A 19,206-nucleotide genomic window follows, 5' to 3' on the forward strand; every position below is an offset into this window, starting at 1 on the left:
GACGATACCGCAGCTCGGGAGAGGCCTACGCATTAAGCCCCGCCTGGGCCCCATGCAAGTCCGAGATGCTGCTGTACCTTCCGGCACCCGATTGACCGTGGCAAAGCGAAATGGGGTGGGAAGTGAGTTCACCGAAGGGAACAACGTAAAGTCAATTGCATCAGCTCCCTTCTGACTCGTAGTCTCACCCCCGTGATCTTGCAGCCATTGTCGCCTCCATCAAACCTTCCCGAAAATCCTCTGGAAAAACAGTCACAATCTTCGCAAAACAAGTCTCCTGAAAAGCCAGGCACTACACTTCATTGCCCACTTGCAAAAGTTATTTTTTTGCAATAGGTTCTCCTGTCTGCAGCTCTGGCCTTCAGTTTTTCCAGTGCAGCAAGAGAGCAACTCTGTGTGAAACCACAATTGGAGTATTTTGTTAAGTTCTGGTCACTCTGATATAGGAAAGATGTTATTAAGTAAGATTTGTAAGGATGTTGCCTGTTTTGCAGGGCTTGAGTTGTAAAGAAAGACTGAATAGGCTGGGGCATTTTTCCTTGGAGTATAGGTGGCAGAGGGATGACCATTAAATCAAGAGGGGGCATTGACAGGATGAATGATCAGTCTTTTTCCCAGAATAGGGGAATCAAAGTTCACAGATTGTAGATGAAGGAAATTCAGCATGTTCCCAAGCTCTACTCTGAGAAAGTATCCTACTGAGATGCATCTCAGTTTAGTTTGGCATCAACTCTGCCCAAAAATCGCAGAGTTGTAGATGTGGCCCAATTTTCCCTGCCCGACCCCTCCCACCAACAACATCTATGTGTCACGATGCCTTGAGAAAGCAGCCAACATAAGCACCCCTGTCATTCTCTCTTCCTTCTCTTCCATCGAGCCAAAGATACAAAACCTTAAAGGCATAACACTAGACACAGGAACAGAGCTTCTTCCTTGCTGTTGTTAAGCTGAAAAGAGTGCAGAGAAGATTTACAATGATCTAGCCAGGTCCTAAGATATAGGGAGAGATTCAGCAGGCTAGGGCTTTATTCTTTAGAGCACGGGAGGATAAGGGGTGATCTTATAGAGGTGTATAAAATCATGAGGGGAATAGATAGGGTAGATGCATAGATTCTTTATCCAGAGTAGGGGAATCGAGAACTGAGCATGTAGGTTATTTTTTTGGTGAAACAGAAAAGATTTAATAAGAACCTGATGAGCAACTTTTTTTACACAGAAGGTGGTGGGTATATAGAAGGAGCTTCCAGGGGAGGTAGTTGATGCAGGTACTATAACAACGTTTAAATGACATTTGGACAGGTACAGGTACATGGATAGGAAGGGGTTTGATGGATATGGGCCAAATGCAGGCAGATGGGACTAATTCCAGAAGTGGCGGTGCTGCTTTGCAGCTGCGGCTCACCTGCAGTCCGTTTGTCTTTTCTGTTTTTTGTTTCTCTTGTCCCGTTTTTACAGTTTATTTTGGTTTATTTAGTTGTGTATGTGTGGGGGGGTGGGTGTAACATGTTTTTTGACTCTTCCTTCGGGGGGGGGGGGGGGGGATATGCCACCTTTCTTGCTGTATCCCCCGCCTCCGTGTCCGTCTGCGCTGAGGCCTATCGCAGAGCTGGCGGCCTCCAACTGCGACCGACCTCGAGGCTGCAGAGGCAGAGCCAGGACTCACCAACGCGAGGCTGGCCGACCGGGGCTGTGGTTGTGGGGCGACCCAACTTCCGACCCGACTTTGGAGCCTCGGAGGCTCGGCCGCGGGCCAGTGGACGACATCATCGGGAGCTCGAGTTCTGTTTTCCAGAACTCCCGCAACTACAGCTGCGTCCGCTGGACTGGAGGACAGCAGCTTCGACCGCCCCGGGCCGCGGATTTGAACCGGCCTGTTTGCAAAGCACGGATTCAGCCGCGGGACTTACCTACCATCACCCGGCGGGGTCACAACATCAGAGGCTTGGATTGCCTCAGCACAGAGGGGGAGCAAGGAAGGAAGAGACAATGATTTTGGGAATATAAACTGTGTTGAGTGTTTGTTATTTATTCTATGTTATGACTGCAGGCTAAACCATTTCGTTGCACTGAAAAGTGCAATGACAATAAATTGAATCAAATCAAATGGATTCAACAGTGGCTGAATGAGAGACGCCAGAGGGTAATGGTGGATGGCTGTTTGTCGGGTTGGAGGCAGGTGACTAGTGGGGTGCCTCAGGGATCTGTGTTGGGTCCTTTGTTGTTTGTCATGTACATCAATGATCTGGATGAAGGGGTGGTAAATTGGATTAGTAAGTATGCAGATGACACCAAGATAGGGGGTGTTGTGGATAATGAAGAGGATTTCCAAAGTCTACAGAGTGATTTAGGCCATTTGGAAAAATGGGCTGAAAGATGGCAGATGGAGTTCAATGCTGATAAATGTGAGGTGCTACACCTTGGCAGGACAAATCAAAATAGGACGTACATGGTAAATGGTAGGGAATTGAAGAATACAGTTGAACAGAGGGATCTGGGAATAACCATGCATAGTTCCTTGAAGGTGGAATCTCATATAGATAGGGTGGTAAACAAAGCTTTTGGTATGCTAGCCTTTATAAATCAGAGCATTGAGTATAGAAGCTGGGATGTAATGTTAAAATTGTACAAGGCATTGGTGAGACCAAATCTGGAGTATGGTGTACAATTTTGGTCGCCCAATTATAGGAAGGATGTCAACAAAATAGAGAGAGTACAGAGGAGATTTACTAGAATGTTACCTGGGTTTCAACAACTAAGTTACAGAGATAGGTTGAATAAGTTAGGTCTTTATTCTCTGGAGCGCAGAAGGTTAAGGGTCTTTAAAATGATGAGAGGGGTAGACAGAGTTCATGTGGACAAGCTTTTCCCTTTGAGAATAGGGAAGATTCAAACAAGAGGACATGACTTCAGAATTAAGGGACAGAAGTTTAGGGGTAACATGAGGGGGAACTTCTTTACTCAGAGAGTGGTAGTGGTGTGGAATGAGCATCCAGTGGAAGTGGTGGCGGCAGGTTCATTGGTATCATTTAAAAATAAATTGGATAGGCATATGGATGAGAAGAGAATGGAGGGTTATGGTATGAATGCAGGCACGTGGGACTAAGGGAAAATAATTGTTCGGCACGGACTTGTAGGGCCGAGATGGCCTGTTTCCGTGCTGTAATTGTTATATGGTTATAAATCAAATCAAAATATAGATGGGACATTTTGGTCGGTAAGGGCAAGTTGGGCCGAATGACCTCTTTCCATGCTGTGTGACTTGTACAAATCTCTCGCATGTTACCCATTGTGGCCCTTGCACTATTTTTATCTGCACTTTCTTTAGAGCTGTAAATATATTTAGCACTTTTTTTGCTTTTGTACTCTATTGCACATGTTAAGATTTTGATTTGTTGGAGCGTATCGTATGATTTGCCGAGATAGAACGCAAAACAGTTTTTCACTAAATCCCGGTATACATGACAATAATAATCAATACTAATAATGGGCACAGAAGCGGCAAGTTTTTTTTTTGTTTTTTTTTTCTTTTCCCCCACACCGGGTGGTGGGTGTGTGGATCGAGTTTCCAGGGAAAGTGAGTGCGCAGGTACATTTGATCAAGTACATGGCTGGGAAAGATTTGGAGGTCCATGGGTCAGATGCAGGCATATGTTACTCTCTCAGCTAGGTGACTTGGTTAGCATGCATGAGTTGGACCAAAAGGCATGTTTCCATGTGTTGGAAGGAACTGCGGTATAAAAGGGCAGTACTGTGGCACAGCGGTAGAGTTGCTGCCTTACAGCGCCTGAGACCTGGTTATCATCCCAACTCTGGGGGCTGTCTGTACGGAGTTTGTACGTTCTCCCCATGACCATGTGGGTTATCTCTGAGATCATCGGTTTCCTCCCATACTCCAAAGACGTACAGATTTGTAGGTTCATTGGCTTGGTATAAATGTAAAATTGCCCCATGTGTGTGGTGTGGTGTTAATGTGCGAGGATTGTTGGGTGGTGCGGACTCGATGGGCACGGTGTTTCCGCACTGTTTCTCTAAATTAAACTAAACTGCAGATGTTGGTTTAAACTGACGATAGACACAAAAATGTTACTGGAGTTTAGAAGGATGAGGGGGGATCTTATAGAAACATATAAAATTATAGAAGGACTGGACAAGCTAGATGCAGGAAAAATGTTCCCAATGTTGAGCAAGTCCAGAACCAGGGGCCACAGTCTTCGAATAAAAGCGAAGGTCATTTAAGACTGAGGTGAGAAAAAAAAAATTTCACCCAGAGAGTTGTGAATTTATGAAATTCCCTGCCACAGAGGGCAGTGGAGGCCAAGTCACTGCATGGATTTAAGAGAGAGTTAGATAGGGCTCTAGGGGCTAGTGGAGTCGAGGGATATGGGGAGAAGGCAGGCACAGGTTATTGATAGGGGACGCAACCATGATCACAATGAATGGCGGTGCTGGCTCGAAGGGCCGAATGGCCTCCTCCTGCACCTATTTTCTATGTTTCTAAAAAGCTGGAGTAACTCAACGGGTCAGACGGCATCACTGGAGCAAAGGAATAGGTGATGATTCGGGTCAAGACCCTTCAGACTGAGTTAGCGAAAAGGGAAACAAGAGATATAGACGGTGATATAGAGAGATATAGAACAAATGAATGAAAGATGCAAAAAAAGTAACAATGATAAAGGAAACAGGCCATAGTTAGCTGTGTGCTCGGTGAAAATGAGAATAGACGATGAGACTCAAGACAACTTTGAAGCTGATACGACTTGGGTGGGGAAGGGATGGAGAGAGGGGGGATGCAAGGGTTACTTGAAGTTAGAGAAATCAATATTCATACCACTGAGTTGTATGCTGTATGCCAGTTACTGTACCACACATTATATAATTGTTCCTGCATAAAAGCAGCTGGCCTTCATTACCAATGATACAGATGGCAGAGCTTGCACTGGTTGAGACCGATTTGGCAGACGCTACTTACTCATAAAATGGTAGAACCTTTACATAGCCCACCATTATGTATGTCGAGAGAAATAGCTCACAATCTCCTAGAACTGAATGCCAAATTTTGGAGGACAAATAAGCCTGACAGGTATTTTGAGGGACCTAGGTGTACAAATCCATTGATCCCTGAATGTGGCAGCATAGGTAGATAAGTTGGTCAAGAGGGCATGCAAAATACTGTTTCCTTGATTGGGGCATATAACATAAAAAACAGGGAGGTTTTGATACAAGTTTATAAATATGGGTTAAACCACAGCTAGACCATTGTGCACTAATCTGGTTGTCATGATTGTACTAGAAAGAGTGCAGAGGTTATTCACCAGTCTGTTGCCTGGGATGGAGTGTTTCATTAATGTATTTGTTTTCTTTGGTATGGAGGAGGTTGAAGGGGAACCCGATTGGAAATATACAACAATTATGAAGGCCATAGATGGGATATATGTAAACAGAAGATCCTGCAGCTGAAACGGGAGATCAATTAGGTTTAAGATATGGGTGGGAGGTTTAGAGGGAAGCTGAGGAACTTTATCAAGTGATGGCGACTGGAATGCATTCCCTGAGGGGTTAGTGGAGACAGATTCACTCTCTGGATTTAAGTATCTCAAAAAGCACTTAAATCTTCAAGGCACAAAAGTCTATGGACCAAGTGCTGGGAAATTAGTAGTGTGGCCTTAATGGACCGACCGGTTCTGGGTCTTCCGTCTAAGGGCCAATTTCTGTGCTCCAATTCAATCCCATTGCAACTGCACTCCTCTTAAGATTATAGATCACTATACCTGCAGAATACTGGGGCAATAGAGGTTGATATGACAGGACTGAAAAGTTTCTCCCAAATTTATTTATAATTTGGAACCTTCTTACACTTGCCATTTGGTGTCCTCTGGATTTGCAATATCTTCATGTCTGCCATTTCGATCCTTTCATTACCTTAAACACTTCTAAATTGAATCTTGCATCTGTATTGCAACAATGGGTACCTGTGGCTTCTTTAAGTGAAATGGGTGACTTTGGTTTTAATCGTCTCCAAAGCAATTTCCCGTTGCGGTACCTTTGCCTTGTTCCCGCAGCTCTTGTGGACTACTTGCTAGTTTGACGGCTGTGTCTTTGATGGGAGGACAATATTAGCAACAAGGTGTCATCCTGTGAAACTATAATGTTCCAATGACTTACAGTGTAATGATGATTAACAGTATTCATCACAGTGTGATTAGCTTCAGATGGGTTATGAGTGGCTGCCATTTAGTTGAGCCGAGGACTTTATAAATTAACTTTATCTGACCATGAGGAGTCTTGTGAAATTGAAGTGCACATGGTTTTTTTACGAAGCCCAATATTATATGCCACTGACTTCAATAAAAAGAACAGATTTACATTTTGTCACTGTTCAAGATCTCGGGACGTCCCATTGACACACTTCTGAAGTGTAAAGGGGCTATCCCACTGCGGCGACCTAATCTGCGAGTTCAGAAGAGTTTGCCCTCGACTCCTACTCGCATGGGCGGCACATGGTCCTAGGAGGTCTTTGTAACTCTCCTTCATGCTCGAGATTAGTCCCCGCATACTCGAGGCCTCAGCTAGGTCGCGGCATATTTTTCAACATGCTGAAAAATGCCCGCAAGTTAAAAAAAAAAGGTCACCATGGAAAAAATCGATTTTTTAAAAAACTCGTAGGTTTAGTCGAAGTAGGCCGTAGTAGGTCGGCATGTTATTCGTAGGTAATCGAGGGTAGTCAAAGGTAGTCGTAGATAGTCTACAACATACTCGAAGGAGGTCGTCTTCAGTCCTCTATTCGGTGTCCAATTTTCCCGAAGCTAGTCGAAGCTAGTCTTCAACATAGTCGAAGGAGATCGAAGGAGGTCTTCAACATGACACTTTTTCAAACTCTTCTGAACCTGCCAATTAGGTCGCCGCAGTGGGACAGCCCTTTTATTAATGTCATGGGAAATGTGAATGACTATCAATGTGTAGCAAGATTCATAAACTGCAATGTGGCAATAAATATTTTGCAAGGTAGGGAATGTAAATGATTTACTGTATATCCAATCCAGTTGTTTCACAACAAGCTTGTGAGGTTAACATTTCTTTCCATCTGTATTGTTTAATTTCATGTGACTTTTTTGGTTTTCTTGCAGCTTGATCCTCAGCTTGTAGATTGGCACCTCTCCTATTTCCTGGGTATTGTTGGAATGCCAGGGCTTACCTCTCTACTGGGTGTGAGGGAGAAAGGCCACGTGAAGCCTGGAGCTAATCAAACTATGGTGGTCAGTGGCGCCGCAGGAGCTTGTGGGATGTTAGCTGGTCAGGTACGTGGAACAGGTTGGTCATAAGCAATTTGTTTTCTCCCTTTCCACATCTGACAAAGGGTTTTCGATCTGTAAACTTACTTAGCTCTCTTCCTACTGATGCTGCTTGACCTGCTAAGTGTTTTTTGCTTTTGTTATATCAGGTTTCCTGCATCTGCATTTTCTTTAGAATGTCATCCATCCACCGATTTCATCATCTCCTTTTCAGATCATTGATCATCTTGTGTCTTTAGATTTATGTTTTGCAGCAAACGTCAACCCTAAAATTGGGTATCATTATTCCTATCATCGTTGTTACTGATCCGAACAGAAGACAATTTAACCACCTGCCTTTCACCAGTTATGATTAATGTATTCCGCAACTAGCTTTGTTCATATTTCTCAATACTGAACAAACTCCTTGATCCTGATTCTGAATCTTCAGTATGTTACATATATTTTCAATCTTCGTGATAAAACTTTTAAGTTGATCAGTTTTAATTGGATGTTTCGCTTTTTTGTAATAATTTCTAAAATGGATGTCAATATTTTGGACCTTGCAAGGAAAGTATTAAATTAAGTGAAGGCAGATTACAGCATTATTAGGCAGGAGCTAGGGAGAGTAAACTGGGAGCAGTTGTTATTGGGTAAGTCCATATTTGACATGTAGGATTGTTTAAAGACCAGCTGATCAGGGTTCAGGACTGACATGTTCCAGGAAGGATAAGGATGGCAAGGTAAGGGCAAGACCATTCAACGATAAAGGAGGACATTTATACTTGGGGAAGATCTTTGTATCTGCTCTAGCCACAGGCAAGTTTCCAGAAGACTGGAGAATAACTAGTGTTGTTCCTATTTGTTTAAGAAAGACAGTAGAAATAATCCAGGCCGGTGAGCTAAACATCAACGACCGTGAAGCTATTGGAGAGGATTCTTCACGATATAATTTATTCACATTTGTAAGAGAATGGGCTAATTAGAGGCAGTCAGCATGACTGTCCAAGATGGATCATGTTTTACAAACTTGAGCCAAACTTTCTGAGATGCAATGAAGGACCTGGTTGAAGGTTGGGCAGTGGACATTGACTACATAGATTTTAGTAAGATTTGATAAAGTCCCTCATAGTAGGCTAATCCAAAAGATTAAGATGCACAGCATCCATGGTGACATGGTTATTTGGATTCAGAACTTGCTTATTATAGAAGGATTTTATTCTGGGTGGAGGTCTGAGGCCTGTGAAGTTCAGCAGGGATATGCATGTATGCTTGTCTTTATTTATGTGTGTGTGTGTGTGTACGTATGTGGATGGGTTGGTTAGTACAGTTGGAGATGACATCAAAATTGGTGGAGTTGCTGACATTGAGGAAAGCTGCATGCATTTATAGGGGATAGGCTGTATGGAGAGGTTGGATAAACTTGGATTGTTTTTTCTGGAACAGAAGCGGTTGAGGGAAGATCTGATGATAGAACTAAATAAAATTGAGAGTCACAGGCATTGTAAACAGTCAGGATCTTTTTGAAGACAGCCAGTCTGAAGAAGGGTCCCGACCCAAAAAGTCACCCATCCTTTTCCACCAGAGATGCTGTTTGACCTGCTGAATTACTCCTGCACTTTGTGTCTATCTTCAGAATCTTTACCTCGGGTAGAAATATCAAAGATTAGGGGTTATAGCTTTAAAGTGAGAGGGGCAAAGTTTAAAGGAGATAAGACCAAGTGGGACCCGTTTAGCCCCGTCCCCCAGCGTGCAGTGTCACACAGGAAGGCTGGTCCCCGAACGCAATATTCCACACACACACACACACACGCACACTAACCCCCCACCCCACCCCCCCAGATTTGCTGCTAAATGAGATTCCATTGTGAAGTACCCATTTCCCCAATGCAACCCGTTCACCAACGCAATAATCCCCTCCCTCATTTTAAACTTAAAACAAAAAATGCAATTGCACTAAGATTTAATGTGATGTAGGTGCCACCGATAAGGCCATCTTTTATTATTCTAATCATTAAACTTTGCTGTGCTGGGTTAGGCTGGCAAATTCTTTCCCTGACGGACATTGGCTGTGAAGGACTCGGTGTTCTGGGATAGAAGCATTGTAGCCGGTAGGGCATTGTGACATCATAACTGCCTAACTACCAGTGCAGATTTGAAGAAATCCAATTTTTAAATGTCACTTTAAAACTTTTAATTCTCCCCCACTATTTCCCTCTCCTTACAACAGAGTAAAAACACTCATAGTTTGTGTATTGGCATTGGAGATCAGATTGTGATGTCATTTTCTGTTTTCGGAATCTTCACGGCAGCTTGTGTAAATGAGATCCCATTGTGATTGGACGACTGTGAGATGCCATTGTGACATCATCACTGCAAGCTGCTGGAAGAGTCGCCCTCAAAGGCAGTTATTTTCAAAGTTGGCTTTTTTTTTTAACTTTAAATATGAATAACTTGTGAAATATAACATCAAATCTGAAGGAAAGTTATCACCGACGACGGGAAAAAGCTGAGTAAGATTCTGCAAACATTTTCGCACAATTGCATACCCTTTTGGCGAAAATACAATCACACACACACACACACACACACACACACACACACACACACACACACACACACAGTGACAGAGACAATGGGATCAGCAGCTTCAAGGGCTGTAAGGAGAGAGTGAGATTTTTGCCCCCCCACGTGGAAAGGATTGATTGCGTTGGGGGAATGGGATGCGTTGGGGGAACGGGTGAGTGGTGGAAACAGGTTGCATTGAGAGAACGGGTGAGTGGTGGAATATTGCGTTGGGGAAACGGGGCCCAACGGGTCAAGGGGGTAGGGAGGGGAGAGGAGTTATGGAGGGTGGGAGGCAGTGACTGAGAGTAGGCAGTGTCTGAGGGTGAGGAGTGACTGAGGGTAGAGGAAAGAAGAGGGAGGGAGAGGTGAAGGAGGGAGTAGAAGAGGGGAGGAAGTGATGGGGAGAGAAGAGGGACGGTGAAGAGGAGAGGGAAGGAGTGTTGAGGATGAGGGGAAATGAGCTGCGCCTGAGCAGTTGGGGGTATGGGTGAGTGGTGGAATATTGCCCTCTCTGTTCTCTGATTGTAAAGCACTTCTAAAGTATCTTTGGGCCATTCATTCATTGAGCCTTTCATCAATGGAGTATTTCAGAGTCATTCTGTTGAGGTCTTGCACTTTATTCCAGCAAAACATTGAAGAGCTTTAATTATGGAGGTTAAATTGAGAGAGGCATTCAGTAGCATGGACCCAGCTGCCTGCCAGTGTCCTTAAATCATCCAGATGTGTTTTCATGGAATAATCAGCATTAGGTCCATTTTACGTCTGCCGTTCAGTGAAAGCAATATCACTGTGATCTTTAGATGTACTATTCTACTCTGCCGTGTAACTGCCCAATCCATCAACCGAACTTCAAAGTCCATTGCTACTGCTTGTTCCATTCATGGATCTACATTTCCTAATGTCAAAAATATGTTCTAATATCCAAGATCATGTCATTAATACTTACGAAAATGTATACATTCCTTTCACTCCTGGAGTTGACCAAATGATCTCATTGTTGTGATTATTACTTGTACAAAGTGGCACAGATGGTGTCCTGGTAATGTAATTTTGTGCTTTAACACAAATTCTATGATTGTATCCTATTTGGGAATAAGACGTTTTCAAGTCATTTTTTCTCTAACATTTTATGGCAGCAGGTTATGCAACACAATACCTGAAATTATAACTGTGTCAACAGATTGCTCGTCTCGAAGGATGCTCCAGAGTGGTTGGGATCTGTGGCACAGATGAAAAGTGTCAAGTTTTGGTCCACGAGATGGGTTTTGATGCCGCTGTTAATTACAAGAAAGATAATGTCGCAGAGAAGCTACTGGAATACTGTCCAGATGGAGTGGATAGTTACTTCGACAATGTTGGTGGGCAAATCAGTGAGGTTGTCATTAGTCAGGTAAGGATTGAAAAAATTAGCAAAGTATCTAATATTCTTCTAATTTCAGCAGCTTCCCCATACAAGAACAATAAAATATTATTTCCTGCCCTTAACCAACTGACACAAAACCACTCCCGTAGCAAAAAGGAGAGGGGGTGGTTTAATCCTTAGAATGACTGCTGACCAATTGGGTGCCTTTTTCTCTTGTAAACAAACTATTGCCATAAACCTCCGTAGATGATAAACACAAAACATTATAACCATTTTCACTGTCTAATTGGGCTTTAAATAATTAAAGCAGGATGTTGATCAAGTAGGCAAATGAGTTGAGTAATCTCATTTGCCTACGACCAGCAATTAATTTACTGAGTTGGATGATCAGCCATGATCATATTGAATGGCGGTGCAGGCTCGAAGGGCCGAATGGCCTACTCCTGCACCTATTTTCTATGTTTCTATGTTAAATGGAGCTTAATTCAGATAAGTGTGAGGTGTTGCATTGTGAGGTCAAACTATGGTAGGACCTTCATAGTGTACAGTAACGCCCTGGGAAATGTTATAGACCAGGGGGGGGGGGGGGTGAGTCTGTCTGTCTTATCATTATGTTATCCTTGTATACCTTTAGTCACAAAATCAACTTTAGTTTTAAATTTCAATTGTCTCCCAACTACACGATGGCTGCCTCGCCAATGGTCTGTCTTCATCTTTTTCATTCTTTGTGTTTATCGTTTGTTGTAAAATGTATGTTTTAGCTTATCTTTAGTATTTGTATTGGTGGGGGCAGGGGGAATTATTTAAAAATCTCTTTCCTTGACATGCAAAGTTTTTCCGTATCATAGTTCTCTGTCTGCATTGCGGCCTAACATCGTGGTTGGCCGCCTCTTGTTTGGAACTTCTAGAGCTCCAAAACCGCGGAGCCTGTGGATTTTAAGGAGCGGGCGATCCCTTTGCCAGGGGTCGGCCTTTGATGATCTAACCTGTGGGAGCTGCGGACTTTTAACATCATGAAGCTCACGATCCCTGGTTAGGAACCAATTTCGGGAACTCCAAGCCGCAGGAGTTTCGACCGTCCTGATGCAGGAGCTTAGACCGCCCTGACGTGGGATCTTGATCTCCGGCTGCGGATGGTTTGACTCCCGCGACCGTGGAAGAAAAGGAAGAAAGATAAGACTTCATTGGCTTCCATCACAGTGGGGAAAGGGGAGGAGCCGCTGTGGTGGATGTTTATGTCATTTTTTTATGTAGCTGTGTGTCTTGTTGCTTTTTTGGTATGACTGTATGGCAAACCAAATTCCTCGTATGTTGCAAAACATACTTGGCTAATAAATTACGATTATGATTATGGATTTTGATTATCGTTTTGTGGGGGGATAGCTCTAATTTTATTCTGCTCTTCTCATTGAATATCTGTACTTTTCTAACTTTTCTTTTAAGCTCAAGGCAATGTAATTTGAAAGATGTTTATATTTGACAATGTTTCTGTTTAACCTAGATGAAAAAGAACAGCCATGTTATTCTATGTGGACAAATCTCCATGTACAACAAAGACGTGCCTTACCCCCCTCCACTTCCAGCACAAACTGAGGCTACCCTAAAGGAAAGAAATATCACAAGGTAGATAAATGATTCTTGCTCTGTTTACAGTAAAAAATAAGTGTTTGCTTTGTAAATGGATAGACGGCATGAAACGACATGGCCTTTGGGCATCTTTGGGAAGTTGCTACAGTGAGAGACCATTCTTGAGAGACCAGCAATTAATTTTCAGTTAGGCATCTATTGTGCTCCATTTAATGTTCCAGAAAACTATTCTAAGCTGTGATGTTTGTGCCAGGCCTATTGTTGCTCATCCTCTTTCTACCACTTAATCTTTAACAGAGAGAGATTCGTGGTGATAAATTATTCGGACAAACATGCTATGGGCCTGGTCCAGTTGAGCCAGTGGCTGAAGGAGGGAAAACTGAAGGTACTGTCCCATGCTGTGTTCTTACTGCTTTGCACATTCTTGACATTTAAAAAAAAAAGTCAAATGATGCTGCCACAAATCTTGGGTCAGATTGAATGACTTCTGTTGATCACACACAAGACCCCTCTGTTATTGGTGACAGAGATTGACGTCACACCTAATTAGTGTTGTGAATTATTTTGCATTCACTGCATTTTCTGCAAAAATCATGCACGTTTTATTGGGAGATTAGGGAGAAATTTATTTCTGTAGCTGAGACTTCAAGAGAATGAGCTAATTTGTTGTTGTAAGTATGAAATCTCTGCAGTGGCATACAGTTGGGGACTTGGGCTCTAAGAAATGCGGTATCTGTTGCCCTAATGGTGTCATACAATACAGAAATAATCTCTTCAGCACACTGCGTCCATGCTAACTTATTTGTACCAAAGCATGCTAATCGTATTTTCCAGCATTTGATCCGTAGCCTTGTATGCCATGTTTCACATATTTTGTTTGAAAAATGCCCTCTGACAATGTGTTCCAGATTTTAACAACGCTTTGGGTAGAAAAATACTTTTTCAGATTCCCTCTAAATTTCTTGCTACTTTACTTGATTCAATACATTGGTCATACATGTCTTTGCTATGTCCCTAATTCTGTCAAATTGGCTTTCTCTGCTCCAACAAAAACATACCCAAACTATCCAAAACACAACCAGGTATTTGGGCTATTTGTAAACTGACACCTTAAATTTGCTATGGTGCTTCTTGCAGCCACTGCTGCTGGTAGCTGATTAATTTTGTTCTGTTCATGAATGTGACATGGATGCAGGTGGGATTCATTCTATCAAATTCACTTTTTCTAAGTTTATGATCTTGCTTGACAGAATCTGGCAGATTAGCTTGTAGCTGACGGTATACAGTTTTCAGACGTTACCAGCAGTTAGAGTTGTGTAATGGGAGAACTTTGGATAGGAAATTAAATAAACTCTTTGTGGCAGAAAGTTTTACTGGATTACTAGCTGAGTTACTGAAATGGGAATCAATAAGGATGTGGCTCAGAAGTTAGAAAGTAATGAGAAAAATGAGGACGGGACACCCCAACTAGAGGGCCAATTTGTCTTGTGTCACCATACAAAATGAAACTTTCAAACACATTAAATTCTGGAAAAACAGCAGTATCTGTAGAAAGAAAACCAGTTAATGAAGAAAGTTAACATCCTTCATCAGGCATTTTGTGTGTTTTGGTTTTCATCACCTGCGGTGTTTAGTTTCAGAGAAATGAAAATTTGACAGGCAGGCTAGAAGCTGCAATGTTCAGTCATTGAGAGAACACAAAAACAGGACCTTTGGCCCACCAACATGCAATTAATCTAGATCACTGGGGGGCCCGAATGGCCACATGGTGAATGTGCAAAATTCCCACAGCCAACACCAAAGGTAAAGATTAAACCTGATTTACTGGAGTTGTGAAGCAACAGCTCTACCAGTCACTTGCAGCTTTTGAGTCTACATTAAGCTGTTCTTGGTTTAGTTGGTAATTAAATAATTTTTTTTCTCGATAAACCCTGAAAATAAATTACAAATTAACTCCATGGACATGGTGGGATAGACTGTTTGATGGGGTTGGCTGTACTCCTATAGCAAACTGAGCCATACCTGTGCATCAGCAGTGCAGAATTATTAAAAGGATGCTTCCAAGCTGGAAAATAAATGTTAATGCTGTGATAGAAACTTTGGTGGGGGGCAAGAAGGGGAATAGGCATGGGGTAAAAAAAACTATTTTCTCTGGAATTACTTTGTGTGGGTGGACATGTGCTGCTCCAAGGTGATTGTGGGTAGCAGGTATGCAAACATATATATTTGCAATTCTCACCAATGCTTCTGTCCCTGCAGGTTCGTGAGACAATGGTGAAGGGATTGGAAAATATTGGAGGTAAGAAGTGGTCAGCTTCATGCCACCATTTGTTAATTGTTCCTTTCCACACTTTCCCTTTTAATTGATTCCTATATGCCATGCCTTGGTAAAAAGAACAGTGGGTTTATAATAAGAGCAGGTGTCCAAAGCTGTCCCTCATATGAGACCAATTTGAATCGTTCTTAGATTTTCAAAAGCATTGACACTGACATTACATGTCATTATTGACATTGCAATAGATTCACAACTAAGATTAAATTGTTAACAAGTACCAGAATGGAAGCTGTTTAGAACTCAAAGGATTCAGAATAGTTTGTCGCACTAGGAAAAGGTAGGAAGTGAATTGCAGGAAGATTACCACCGAGACCGTTGTTACTGGGATTGTGGAATCGGGAATGTATTTTCAAAACATCACAAACTGCTGTGGTTAACTTGCATACACTAATAAAATAAAGGGATATCAACATTCAACAGGGCAAGTAATTGATAAATCTCCATTGTATAAAAGGTGCTGCATCTTATTAGGAATCTAGCATTATGGATCCATAAATGAATTAAAATAGGTGATGAGTTAGTAAAGCCACAAGTGCAAGCATATACTGGAGCTCTATTCTGGTAGCAATATTCAGCAATGGAACATTAAATTGAACCTTGGTGAGATCATAGTTGGAACAGCTGGAAAATATGGATCACTTATCCCTTGGAAGCCACCTATCAGCAAAGGCAGGCATCAGTGGTGAAATTCGTCATCGCTTGTATTCATCAGCACAGCTTTTGGTCAATTTCAGAAAATGGTTGTTGATTATACTCTGCTTAACTCATCCTACTGTCAGCAATATTCAACGCCTTCTATATGTTTCTGAGATCTGGTCTATCTATAGCAGACAAGTCAAAGCATTGAAAAGCTTTCTAGTCCGTCTCCTTGAAATGTAATATCACCATTGGAAATACCTGGCCCATGACTACTCAGGGAAGGAGCATATGGAAAGGGGCTAAATCTCGTGCATGCATCAGGAGCACACAAAAGCTCGGCATAATCAATAGAAATAGCACACACCTCACAAACAGCTTGCTTCACCTAAGCACCTCCTCTTCCTTCTGTTGGAAAACTCTATGTTCCTACATAGGCCTCATCAATCACCTTAGAACCCACAGAACTAGAGTGGAAGCAAGTCATCTTTTAATCCTTGAGCCAGCTGAATGAAAAGACGATGACCATGCACTGCTCTGGGTTTCTGCATTACAAATGGTGGTGAAGATATAACAAATAATTATTTTATAGTTTACAAGGAGGATTGTTGTATCACATTGATTCTACTTTCGGGAGGGTGTATCACGCTGGAGCACTTCTCCCAAATAAATTGGCTGAGGGAAACTTCCCTGAAGTTCTTGAGATTATGAAAGAATTTGCAAGCATGGATGAGGAAAAGAGGTTTCCACACGTGGAATCCAGAACTGTGGGTCTTAAAGGCAATATAGTCATTTCCAATTACAATTAGAAATTTAGGAGAAACGATGCAACTTTTTATCATGTAGATTGATTTGAGATGAAAAGCAGAGATCCATTCATAGGGAAGCTGGATTTAACAATTAAGGAGAAAAAACATGGAATGAAAAGCATTTGTTGAAAAGCTTCCTCCCAATCCATTTTCGCTGGTCAATCGTGACCCAGTTGAGCACTTTGCCTGTTCATGCTGTTCACCAGAGCAGAATACCGAGTTTAGGTACAAATCTGTAGGATGGAACTGCAGATGGTGTAGGCTGTGGGCCGAGCATCGAAAATGTGTCTGGAAATTTAACTCGCGTGACCCCTGTCTGGGAACTACTTGAAATTTTGCACAGATTTAGATAAAATATAATTGAGAAGGAAGTCATAAATCTTCAGTGCCAAAAGTTGCACATTAATTAAGCTAATTAGAAAATGAGATTGAAAAAGTAAGTGCCATCTAGTGTTCAATGCTCATATTACTCCATGGGGAGCCTAATTCCGTGCTGCTGTCTATTTAACCACATATTATTATACCATATATATGACGTGAATATGAATATAATTATATTATCTAAAAATAATATAATGAATATAATTATGAGTGAGACTGCCGCAGAGGTCCGGCTCCTGAACCCGCCTAATTAATGGGTGAGGGCAGTTCCTGTGGTTTCCCCCTTTTACTGACTGCCAGTGTGCAGAGCGGGGGGGTCACGGCAGTAGTGGGACTGGGGCAGTGCCAGGCTGGGGGAAAGGTAACCCTAACTCACCCCCCTTCTAGAGCTGCCCACGGCTGGAGCTGGAGCCGCTTTGGGACCGGTTGCGGGCTCCGTAAGTGTGGCCGCTCAGCGCGTCCACCTCGGCCAGCATGCCCTTCTGGATCATCACGGTGATGATGGTGGAGAGCAGCACTACCCTGTGCTCCGCCCGGGCCGTCTTCAGCACCCCCATAGCGCCGGCTCCGTTAGTCTGCCCGCTTGCTCAGTGCAACACCGGCCTACCGACAGCCCGACCGACCCGTCACAGCACTCACTGGCCTACCCAAAGCCCGACGGATCCTTCACAGCATCCACCGGCCTACCGATAGCCTGACCCAACAGACTGATCGACTGACCCGACAGACTGACCCTAGCTCTCCATTTTTAGTTATAATTTTTATTTAATAGTTCACATCATAACTTTACAAAGAGAAATCAATTGTAAAATAAATTTATCAGCAAGGTTAGCAATACCTTTATTCTTTCGAATACTTGTTATTTTTTTGATGTTATTAGGAAGCAGTCATGATCCCAGAGTGCTCGCTGCCTAGCTACCATGAAAAAAAGCGCGTGGTTGGTCAATCGGTGTCCGACGCAATGTCAAACGTGCATTGATTGGACAATTACTACTCGGAAAATTGGAGGATTTTCACATACTTTAAACATATGTGCAGGTTTTGTTCTTGACGAGTTTCGGGTATGATTTCTTTAATATTTTTACACTATGTTAAAAATTCAGTTAGTTCCGTGATTTGGGTCACAAACCTAAATGAAAAAGCACCTCGGCCCACAGCCTAGTGGTTTATACTGAAGATAGACACAAAGTGTTGGAGTAACTCAGCGGGTCAGGCAGTATCACTGGGAAAAAAAGGATGGGTGATATTGTGAAATGTCATTCATCCGTTTTCTTCAGAGATGCTGCCTGACCTGCTGTGTTGCTCGAGCACTTTGTCTGTCTATTTTAGGTACGAGTACCCAGTAACTAGTACCTAGTTTAGTTGACAAAAGTGCTGGAGAAACTCAGCGGGTGCAGCATTCTGATGAACCTTTGTTACACACTCTCCTAAGTTAGCTTTCTTTGTCTAGACATAATCATGTATTCTCCAGCTTCTAATACAACTCGAGTTCCTTTTTACTGCTTCTATTCAAGCTACATTGCAAATACTGCACCAGCATGCCATGGAAACTATGAAGAATCAGAAACATTGTGGAATTGCAAATTGTGTTATTGGAAAAAAATATGGGAATTGTTCTCCATTTATTCCCACGATGGTTCTTTTTAAAGGTCACAATTCTTCTCTTGCAGCCGCCTTTGAGTCACTGATGAAAGGGGGCAACATCGGGAAACAGCTTGTCGTAGTCTCTGAGGGGTAATGAGGCAAACTACCCTTTCTCCCGAAGAGGAACTGAAGAAACACTTATTGAGGCATTCATTTTAAATATATTAAACTAATCTATCATGTACCTGGATCAGATTTGCTGTTCTGATGCGTGTTGTATAAAACATTTAATTCTAAATAAAATTCCTATAATCTTCATGCAGAGGATATCTTTCACTTAAGTTGTGTGGTTCTATAAATGTGAAAAGTCTTATGGACTACATATCTGTTAGCTTAATATTAGGTGAACAAAGCAGGGTCAATGTATACTTCCACAATCAACAATCTTATGGCCTGCTGTAGCTTTGCTTTACCATAACACACCAGATGATCAACCCTGGTTCAATGAGGAATGCAGACGAACAAGTCAAGAGCAGTTCTAAAGGTGAGATGCCAGCCTGGTGAAGCTGCAGTACAGGGCTACGTATGTATAAACAGTTAAGTAATTTTACAACGTTGTTCAGATCAAAGCTTGGCAATCTGCTTCATCTAGTGCTGAATGGTGCATTGCAAAGT

The 19,206-nt window shown here is 42.4% G+C and overlaps 1 protein-coding gene across 6 annotated transcripts in view; it reads left to right on the forward strand.

The window, feature by feature from the left end:
• Positions 1 to 18,849, forward strand: part of ptgr2 (prostaglandin reductase 2) — a 58,024-nt gene extending 39,175 nt beyond the window's left edge. For all 6 annotated transcript variants that reach the window (XM_055640887.1, XM_055640883.1, XM_055640884.1 and 3 more), the window contains 6 exons: positions 7,125 to 7,295; positions 11,017 to 11,226; positions 12,701 to 12,822; positions 13,084 to 13,171; positions 15,046 to 15,085; positions 18,618 to 18,849. In XM_055640887.1, coding sequence (XP_055496862.1) covers positions 7,125 to 7,295; positions 11,017 to 11,226; positions 12,701 to 12,822; positions 13,084 to 13,171; positions 15,046 to 15,085; positions 18,618 to 18,685 — 699 coding nt within the window. In that variant the 3' untranslated portion in view covers positions 18,686 to 18,849. The remainder of the gene's footprint in view (positions 1 to 7,124; positions 7,296 to 11,016; positions 11,227 to 12,700; positions 12,823 to 13,083; positions 13,172 to 15,045; positions 15,086 to 18,617) is intronic.
• Positions 18,850 to 19,206: the final 357 nt, after the last annotated feature.

Source organism: Leucoraja erinacea, chromosome 9, assembly GCF_028641065.1.
Source record: "Leucoraja erinacea ecotype New England chromosome 9, Leri_hhj_1, whole genome shotgun sequence".
Classification (NCBI taxonomy): domain Eukaryota; kingdom Metazoa; phylum Chordata; class Chondrichthyes; order Rajiformes; family Rajidae; genus Leucoraja; species Leucoraja erinaceus.